The following is a 10,773-nucleotide window of genomic DNA, read 5'->3' on the forward strand; positions in this document are numbered from 1 at the left end:
ATCTTTATAAATTTTAAATGTTAGTAAGCCTAAAGTAATATATTTTAATTCATCAGAAGATAAGACAGCTGTTCAATAAGTTGGACACAAAATGGTTCTATATAATATTTTACATCATTCCTATTTTTAAAAATACACTCTTGAAAATAGATATTACACCATATCAAAATTATTTTGCTGTAATGTTAAATGTTCAACCTTTAACGTTTTTTTATTATTTTTTACAAAATTAAGAAAATTAGCAAATGTTTTATATTTTATTTGGATTTTGTCACAATAGTATGTTTAAGTAAAGTATTTTTCTTTTACTTTACTACGTAAAACTTCTTTTTTCTAGGTTATTTAGAAGTAAAGCTAGAAAAATGTTCTTATCATTGTCCCAAAAATATGATGATGACTCTTTTACTGTTTCTGTTTTTTTATTAAGAATATCAAGGTACTAAATGAAACTGTAAAGGAAAAAATCAGTTTGTTATGAATTTCGTTATTTAGAGCTTGAAATCTTACTTACTCAATACTTAACTTGGGTGAGTGCTAGCTATCCTATGGCACTACTCAAAACAGCAACTTTATAAATTATTATAAACTGAAGGGTAAATATGCTTAGTAGAAAAGAGAGAGATTTCTTTTGATGAAATATGTTATTGCTTCAGAGTTTTAGTTTGTGGCTTCTTAAAGAAGTTAACATCCCACTAATCTGAGTAGTCAAGTCAAAACAACTATTGTGAATAGTAGGATGTTAACCTCCTGAAGAATTCGCATGGTGAACTATTGAGGTAATAAAAGTTTCAACTGGAAAAGGTTGTCTTTTCCTTTCTTCCCCCTTTTTTATATTTTTTTTATTAACCTTCAATTTTGTTTCTATGCTGGAAAAAAGCTCTTGAACTTAATGAAAGTGTTTGTAAATTTTCATTTCAATTACTGATGTTTGTTTTATGCTTCTAACATTTGCATTTGCAAAGAAATGTATGTGAAGCCTTGCAATACCATTTTAGGTGTGACTGCAAGTGTTTAGAACTTTTAATGTTACCCTCCCAATGTTTTCCTTTGAGTTAGTATTTAAATCATGTGAAGACCCACCTGATACTGGAAAATTTGAAGTTGATATAGATTAAAATAGATATCATGCCTTGCTGAAGAAAAATGCAGAAGTCAAGAAAAAGGTAGAGAATTAAAAACAGTGGTTAAATCAGTGTCCCTAAATAGTTAGAACACCAGCTAAAAATAAATACTCAATTTTTATTTAGGATGACACAAGTTATTCAACTTTTGTAGTCATATTGTCTTTTTCAAAGTAAACTGTTTAATAAAAATAAGTTTATTTACCAAAAATATTTGTAATTCTATTTAAATTGTACTAATTTTAGTTAATTGGCCACTCATTACTTAGAGAGTTAATATTATTAACTTATAGTAGCTGTGATCTACAAAACATTTGCAGAATTTTTCATGCCCTTTGCTTGAATTTTCCTTATTCTATCATTTTCACGTATGCTATTTAAGTCACGTTTTCTTGCGGGCATTATGTGTTAGATCAATAAATCCTGGTCTTATTTGAAAAAAGTTTATGTGGTCAGACAAACAAAGTTGCACAGATGTGACTATTTAATAAAACAACATGTAAAGTAAACAATAAAGTATAGTAATGGTATATAATAGTGTACAGAGTATGAAACAATTGAGCATTCAGTGTATGACACAGTTTTATGAGTTGAAACAAAGAAACTAACAAAAATGAATAATAAAGCCTGTGGTAAAGAAAAAATAGCTAAAAGGTGTTTATAGCAGTCTATGAAATAAACCAAAGTTAACTTATTGCAAAGTAAACAAAATTTGAAGTTGAATGAAGGCAAACTTAGCTGAATATGCAGAAATGTTTGAATGCATGTTCACAAAGTGATAAGCATACGGTCTTGAATATACTGTGCATGCATATTTTAGACCTAAATTATTTAAGAAAGCCCATAGAAATTATATGTAGTATTAGTTTGTTTTTTGTTTTTTTTTAGGAAATTACATACAGGTTATGTGTTGTTTGTGTGAAATATTTTGCAAATAAAAAAACAAAAAAACCTGAAGTTTAAGTCGAAGCCACTTGTGATGATAACAACATTGTGCCATCATGTACCATACTTGAAACAGGTAAGGTGATTCTGAATAAAAAAAGTCGGTAAGCAATCAGGACTCCTTGGACAAAGGTCTTTCTAACAGTAGGAGATTTGTAGCATTTGATCAAGAAATTTGCGAGAAAAGTTCTGGACAGTCAAATGTAAGCATATTATTTATGTAGATTGATAAAAGTTTTCGGCAACATCCAAAACATATATTTTTATTATCTGAATAGGGTATAAAAAGTGGGTGTACAGCAGTTTGTTGCCTTATACGAGAAGATACTCTCTACCTTGCGTGGCTTGGAGACTCTCAGGCTGTTGTTGTTCGTGAAGGAGTACCCTTGGGTGTCATGTCTCTGCACAAGCCAGACCGAGAGGTGAGGATGTATTTGGTGATTTGCCTTTGCTCCTGAATATTACAATAAAATCAAATAGTGGTTGAACAGTCACCAAGTTTTTATATATAAAGAAGGATGGCATTTTGAGCTAGTGCTCTTCGTCAGATCATACTGTACGATCTGACAAAGAGTGCCAGCTTGAAACATCTTCCTTCTTTAAATACAAATATCAAAAACTTGACATTTGTTCAACCTGTTATTTAATTTTGATATTTTCATTGCCTCTGTAGTTTTAACTATATTTGTCCTGAATATTACAGTAACTCAATGTTATGGGGATAAACCTTGAATGTAAATGTTAGAAAACGATGTTGCCTTGACAAATCAAGACAGTGCATGCTTTTTAGTTTTAGTTGTATGCATTTTTTAGTTTTTTGTTTTATTTTTTAATTGAGACAAATTTTTTTTATTCTGATGTTTGAATTTCCAATTAGTTTTTTTCCCTCGTGAATTTTGTCTATGATTTTGGTTAAAGATTATTGATACCACATTTTCAGCATAGACAGTTGTCTGCAGTCTTTGCTTTTGTGACACAAGATTATTTGAATCATTAATCATTTGACTTAAAAATTAAATGCAAAACAATTTTGATTTTTGAACCTTAAAAAAATTCACCATATAATGTGTCATATCTTTAGTTTATTAGTCAACAAGAAAGTAAAATTTTGTTCAAAACTTAGTTCATTATTGATTTGATTGATTACTCGTAACCACTGGATTCATGACTTGCGAGTGTAACAACACATACAGCAAAACACTTTGTATCAAAATATGTAATGTTTTTTGTAAGATAAAAATTTGTTTACTATTAAACATTCCCAAAATACATAATTTATGAAATTGCAGTTCTATGCCTAACTCAATTTCTCGTCCAGCTCAGCATGAGATCTCGTAAAGTCTGCAAACAAAAAGTGTACCACTGTAGATTCCTTATTAAGATTTAATGTTTGAAGGTACTTTGTTAATTTGATTTTGTTAGAGATATACAGTAGCTCAACTTCCAGATGGAATTTTGATGTATGAAACAAATCTTGGTGGATTGATCAGAGTGGTTCACTCTTCTGTTGATGGGCCCACAAGTGTCATATTATGATATACCTTTGTAGAGATATATTTGGAAAATGTCATGATGTGAATGGCTAGCTGTGTTCTGCTTCTTTTACAGATGGGTGCTGTAATGGGCTTGTTGTGATTTATCTTTGTAGAGATGTGTTCTGAAGGTGTCACAATGTGGCACAATAAACTCTTTTACAGACATATTCGCATACAGCTGTATCACTTTTGCGCGTTTTGTGACTTTCTAAAGTGTTACATTCAAAATTTAATTAAACTGCTTTATTATCAATGTATGCCAATAAAATAAAGGGTATGGAAATGTAGTTTATAATTCAAATTTTTATATTATCTTAGTTTAACTTTTTAATTTTAAAGAAGAGAGATCAAAAAGTTTTCATTCTTCATTTTTCTGTCATGTATAGTTAGTTTCACCAATCTGGGGTCTGGTTCACCAATTCCGTGAACATATGGGTCATATCATCATGTTTAAATCTTTGAAAACTAGCTTAAATTTTATATAACTAAAGGATTAGTGTGCATGCATGCATGTTTGTGCGTGCGAAGCTTTTTGAACTTCATTTAACCATGCAAAAATGAAACTAGGAGTAGGGAAGTACAGATGATGTCACCATTTGTGTAAGAATGCAGGAAAGGTATTTGGGGAATGGTCTGTCATCCCTCAGAGAGCCGTGTTTGTGTTAAAGTTTTAAGTGTGAATTTCTTCATTTGTTTATAGACACAAAGAGCATCATTACCCTAACCCTGTTATGTAGGGACCTGGGAGCGATATCATTTTAATACTTGCCCATGATGCCCAGGTTTTGAAAGCATTGCTAGATCTAGTGCTTCTTACTAGGCAAGTTGAACAGTTTGTCATTTTTGATCACATTATTCAGCTTAAAGTACTAGAGGTGTTTGGTGGGTATCGGGTGTTGTGAAATAGGTTTAACCTCGTAGTCATTGAGACACCCTGCATGGCCATTAGATTTGTTCAGAACTCTACATACCTAACCTTATATGTGAGTAGTCTAGGCAGGCCACTTAACTATTTTAATTATTTTAAATACACAGCACTGCATTTTAAGTTTTATAAACTTTGTGCACTCAAATACAAGATATCACGACCAAAAAATGGTTTGTACACAAAGCATGAACTTTCCCCTTGTATATCGTTATTTAGATATATTCATGTAATTTTTCCAAATGTTCATATAGTTGTTCATGTTTCTGTCCCTGTTTTATGCAGACATACATTATTCTTGTTGTTATCCTCGTCCTGTGCAGACACATATTATTCATGTTTCTGTCCTTGTGCAGATATACATTATTTTTGTTTCTGTTCTTGTCCTTGCTTCGGTCTCTTTTGTGTGTAGATATTTTTAGAATTCTTCTCTCAGAGCCAACAGTCAGTTGTAGTCTTGCATTGAATAAGAAGCTGGCCAGTAGGTAAAATATAGAATCACTATTTATAAATAAAGATTTGTTTTCCTTTGCTGTGTTTGTTTGAAATGTTATCTGTATAACTTCAGAACTAGCATTTTATAGGCACTTTAACTTGTATGTCAGTCATCTGTACCTGAATATTACACAGATAGGTCTTATAAAGTTATGTTTCAATTTACACATGCAAAACAATTTTCTACTAGTCTGAAACTGTGCTCACCTAACAGGGGGCGATGAAGGGATTCAGTTTTTGACATATTACTATCTTATAACTTCAAATTTTAGATAATTTACTTTATATAACACTTGTTGTTTATTCTGACACATTAAATTTGTCACTTAGGGCTAAAGTAATTCTCTGTGATTAGATGCGAAGTCTCAAAGGAAAACATTTTGATGAGTAAATACAATCTGTGAAAATAGAAAATACCAAGACATCTTTATTAGATTTAGTAACTATAATAACATTCCATTATCAAAGATTACAGAATATAATGAACTTGAACTGCTCTCGCTTGTTTATTTCAGTTAAATATTTCTAGTACTCTGGGAACAGCACCCTTAAGGCCAAACAAGTTAAACTTTTTACCCATTAAATGCAACAGTAAAATACTCAAAGTTCACAGATTTTGAAATGTATCGATGTTAACTCTGTGGCTAGAGATCTAAAAAGCATGTTTTACTTTCACAGTTTTAAAAACATTTTCTTGAAAGGTAAACTTTGTTTTAAATGAACAGCATATTTTTTTGCAAGTGTATTGCTTTTTGTCTCACTTTATTATATTATTCCTAATGTGAAACTCAAAGATAAAATAAATTTTATAAAAGTATTTTTTAAAGTAAATTTATTCTATAGTAGTAGTAGTAGTAGAGAGGTTTAATTGCACTTTATTTCAACTAGTTATACGTAAATGCGTTGCCTTAGGCACGAGCTGTGGAACCATTCAACAATACTACGCTACCATGGATAGACTTGTGGCTGGAGGGATATAAGAAGCATTTTCAAATAAAAATAATCATACAGAAAAATTGTTAAAGGATGTAGAGCCAAAAGATGCAACAGTTCATAAAAGGGAGCCTTCAGTGTTCTCCACAGAAGCATAAAAACTCTCCAAGTAGGATGCTTAGGACACCAGGGCTCTGAACACAATTTGAAGTAGTGTTCTCATCTGCTGAGAATGGTTACAGAAGAAAACTAAAAAACAGTTATGAGTAATCCAGACATATCTTATAGTATCTTTAACAAGAATACAAAACTGATAAAGGCACCAAAAATTCATAAGCTTCTAACCATACTTTGACAATAGTTATTGTCTTAAGAAAGATAGCCAAAAGTACTAGAATTACAGCAATCCCAATTGACCATGTACTTTCCTGTTCCCTAATGCAACTCCAATGGACTTTTGTGTCTATGGTATGCTTGAATATGGTCTTGGTAGCCAATATCCACACACAATGGAGAATGGGGAAAGTTTGGGAAGATATTTGGTCTATGGTTGATTTTGCAGAAGCTTGTTACATTTTAAGGCCAATGTTGTGCAGTTGTGTGTAATCATGGTCAGACTGAGCATAGTCAATATTGGAGGAAGCAGTTGCAAGGGTGGATGAGCTACAGTCTTATAAAGTATAGTTATTAAAGCTTGTGAGCTGGTATAAGAAATTATAAGAATGTTGTATTGAAAGACTTTTCAATATTTACAATAAGAAAAAAATTTGGTAAATAGAAAAAACATATTCATCATAGTTTTTTTTTAATTATGTTTTTCAGGATGAAAGACTTAGGATAGAGAAAGAGGGTGGATGTGTCCTCTTTATTGGTACATGGAGAGTAAATGGAACATTGGCTGTGTCCAGGGCATTAGGTATTTTATTTTTTGTAGTTATGTGTGATTAGTAATACAAATAAGGAGTTTGCTGGTGAAAAATGTATCTCTTGACAATAGATCAAATAGTAACTTTTGTTTTCCCTAGACATTTATGTTGCACAGTTCATTATTATATTCTCTTGTATCTAGCAAGGTTTACACAACTTGGATAACCTGAGTGTTGACATTCAGACACTTGTCAGCATAGAGGTGAAAGTTTGAAAAATGTTTCAGGTTTTCTTTCCAAAAGAATAAACATTTCTGATAGGATTTACTATTTATTGGTTATATTGTTTGCCTTTATGGAGAATAATATATGCTGTAAAAAATTCTTGTTAAACTTTCATCAGTTATAGCTTGAGCGTATTTAGTTTGGAATGTGAAATTCTTATCTTTAATTTGCTAAATGTAATATTTTCTATCTACTTTTTTTTGTTTTCAAGTATAATTAAATGCTGGTTTAGGTGTATTGTCAATTAAATATCTTAACCTTTTACCTTCTCAGGTTAAGCCATATTAGTTGCTTCTGTATTGCAAAAACTATTTAGTGATTAGTAGTTAGGAAAACATATTTTAAAACTATAAGTTATGTAGCAATAGTTTGCTAAAAATCATGAGTTTAGACATTTTCACCCAAGATTAGTCATGTTTGATTACCACTGTTTTATTCACTTACCATAACATAATACTATTAGCAAGTCAATTGAGAATACCATTGATGTTACCAGAATATTAATGCTATTGGCAAGTCGTTTGAGATTTCCACTGGTATTGCCAGAAATGTATAATATCAGCAAGTCATTAAAAGTTTTGTTATTATGGTTTCATCTATTTATTTTTTAGCTTACAAAATTGTTGTTGTGGTAAGTACAAAGTCTGAACAAGAAAGAAATAATGTTGGATAGAACACACGGTTCAAGCAGATAACTAGGGATTGATGAATTAAGTAGAAACATTGTTTTCAGCATTCATTTAGTACTAATTATGGATGCACAGGTATTAAAATTTGGGCGAAGACTGGGTTCAGGTACTCGGGCACTAAGCTTCGCCCGGGTTCTCCCCTCGACCCCCAAAAAACAAAAACAACAACAAAATACAAAAAAATTAGAAACAAAATTGATGTTTATTACATTTAACCGAATAATCACCAACAGAACATCCAAGTTTTGTTTTCAATGCCTAGCCCCAACTTCTCAAACTTTAACCCCTATTGTTCTCAAAACCCCCACCTTCCCCAGGAGTCCACTTCTCAAGCCATGTCTGTGTTATTAACCCCTATTGTTCTCTGAATCCCTGACTTTTAGCAGGCGGTCAGCTTTTGTTGCTTGGAACACGTTTTTTTTTTATAACTAAACCAGTTATTGACTGTAACTTTTCAGTACCATGTTAGTTGCCAAAAAGATTAAGGCTTAGATGCCAACTTCAACACTCGGCCTGGTACTTGTGCATCCCTAGAACTAATACAGCTGAAATTATTTTTAAGTGAAAATAATAAAAATATTATTTTTAGACTTTTAAACAGAAAAATCGAGAAGTCAAAATTTGTTTTGGTCCTTACTTTCTTTGACATATTTACTGTGGATGGATAGAATTGTTTTACTGGCTGTGAACCCTTCTCCTCTGATTTATTTCTTACATAAGGTCTAGCTGAATATGTATAGTGCTGCCCACAGTGGCATGTCTGCAGACTTATACCACTATAAACCAGGTTTCTATACCCGTGATGAGCAGAGCACAGATTGCCCTTTGTGCTTAACTTCAAACAAACAAATTTCTTGTGCCTTCCCAGTGTGCAGTGGGTTTTTAATGAATGAGACAGTTTTAAAGGGCTGCTTACTTCTCAACCTTTTAAAAACTAATGTAGTAATTCCAATTTACCTTTTTTTTTCCTTCTAACAAACATTTCTGTACTAATGATCATAATTCTTACTGATTTTGTCACCGTAGAAACATGACTCAAAATTACAGTAGTTGATTAGTTGTAGTAGTACTGTAAGTGGCTCGTTTTTTTAAGGGCCTTTTGGTGTTGAGACTAAACAATCTGTTTTGGTAAATAAGACAAAACTTTAAGTTTCTTTTGAAGCTTATCAAGATGTGTGAACTTTACTCTCGAGGATTATTATGTATTTTATTGCAGAGCTTACAACAATTAAAACTAAACTAGCTGGTAAACAAAGCAGTAGCAAACTTGTGTTATGGTACAACTTTGTTTTTAAGTTAATAAAGAAAAATTAATTAATCTTGTTGCAACAAAATCTGTTTGGCTTACCAGAACGTTTTTTATATTATTCCTATTTAAACAGAAATCACATAACTCTCATTGAAAGGTTGTTTTTCCTGTAGGTGATCCAGAACATAAGCCTTATGTCAGTTGTGAACCTGATGTCATTACAGTTAACTTGGATGGCACAGAAGACTTTGTGATCCTTGGTTGTGATGGACTGTGGGATCGAATGACTCCTTCAGATATAATTACATCTGTTTACTGCTATGTTAAAGAAAGCCCTAATAATGTAGAAAACCTATCTTCACACTTAGTATACCAAGCTAAAGACAAAGGTTCCAGTGACAACATTACTGCCATTGTGGTATTTCTCAGAGCCCCAGTAGATCTAGTTAACAGGCCTATACCTGCTCCTGTGATGTTCCCACAGCTGCAAGGAGAGTCGGGAACTTTTAACGGAACAACTGTTTCATGTGGTGCTACTATGTCAAGTCATGACCCACAGTTGTTTCAGAACAACAACGAGTATCAGTCAGAATATAACCAGTGGAATCTGAAATCTCCTTTTATTGGTTCTGATGGTGAAAGACAGCAATCTGAGTTTTCTCTGAGTAACCAAGCTGGTGCTAATGGTCCTGAGGAAATGTCTCGACCCATCACTATGGGTGTCATGCCTGAGAGAACAGAGCTTAGTGAACTACCTACTCCACCCATTGATGATATAATGAAATCTGGGCAGTTTGAATCATGTTTGGATAATGTGGACAATTCTATAAATAAGGTAGCTCAAGATGGAGGTGTTTCTCTGGTGAGCATAGAGGAGGAAGGGCTCGGACAGCAGCAGTTAGCTAAACATCCTGAAGGATTTGTTGCTTCTATGTCAACAAGTCATACAGAAGTCCAAGAAGTAGCAAGTAAAATAGTACAATCAGCCATTGAATCAGCTGTCACTGTTGTTCACTGCAAAGAAGAGCAGTTGAACTTACAAGATCTAGAAGAAGGTACAACTGGGCAAAATACTTCTTTTCAAAACATCTTCATTAGCACTGAAGAATCATCAAAGTACCACCCTGAACTTGAGCAGCAGCTAGTACAAACTGAAAATAAAAATAAGGCTGGCATTACAGTTGATTTAGAAAATAAGCCATCATCAACTCCAGAAAGTGACCTAGAAAAGCCAGTACCTGTTTCTAAACAAGAACAACCAACAGTTACTTCAGAACTTATATTAGAATCTATACAACCTACGCCAACTCTACTATTCGATACTGAACAGCCTTTACACACTCCACAGGAGAAAGATGAATCAACAAAACCATTACCTACCCCACAACCTGAAACTGAACAGTCTGTACTCACTCCACAGGATGTATCAACTAAAACAGTACCCACCACACAACCTGATACTGAACAACAACTACTTATTCCAGAGGATGTAGGAACACAACCAGTACCCATCCCAAAACCTGAAACTGAACAATCTTTACTCACTCCACAGGATGTTGAAACACAACCAGTACTCACTGCAAAACTTGAAACTGAACAACCGTTAGTTGCTCCTCAAGATGTAGAAACACAACCAGTACCAACATCACAACCTGAAACTGAACAACCTTTATTCACTTCACAGGATATCGAAACACAACTAGTACCAACATCACAACTTGAAATTGAAC

The 10,773-nt window shown here is 32.9% G+C and overlaps 1 protein-coding gene across 4 annotated transcripts in view; it reads left to right on the forward strand.

Annotated features, from left to right (window-relative positions):
- Positions 1-10,773, forward strand: part of LOC106457731 (mucin-17-like) — a 43,586-nt gene that overhangs the window by 28,821 nt on the left and 3,992 nt on the right. For 2 of the 4 annotated variants that reach the window (XM_022383743.1, XM_022383742.1), the window contains exons 5-7: positions 2,345-2,488; positions 6,777-6,870; positions 9,217-10,595. In XM_022383743.1, the coding sequence (XP_022239451.1) occupies positions 2,345-2,488; positions 6,777-6,870; positions 9,217-10,595 (1,617 nt within the window). Of the gene's footprint in view, positions 1-2,344; positions 2,489-6,776; positions 6,871-9,216; positions 10,767-10,773 lie in introns of all 4 variants that reach the window. The other 2 variants (XM_022383744.1, XM_013917177.2) reach the window with 2 other exon arrangements.

Source organism: Limulus polyphemus, unplaced genomic scaffold (genome assembly GCF_000517525.1).
Source record: "Limulus polyphemus unplaced genomic scaffold, Limulus_polyphemus-2.1.2 Scaffold366, whole genome shotgun sequence".
Taxonomy (NCBI): Eukaryota; Metazoa; Arthropoda; class Merostomata; order Xiphosura; family Limulidae; genus Limulus; species Limulus polyphemus.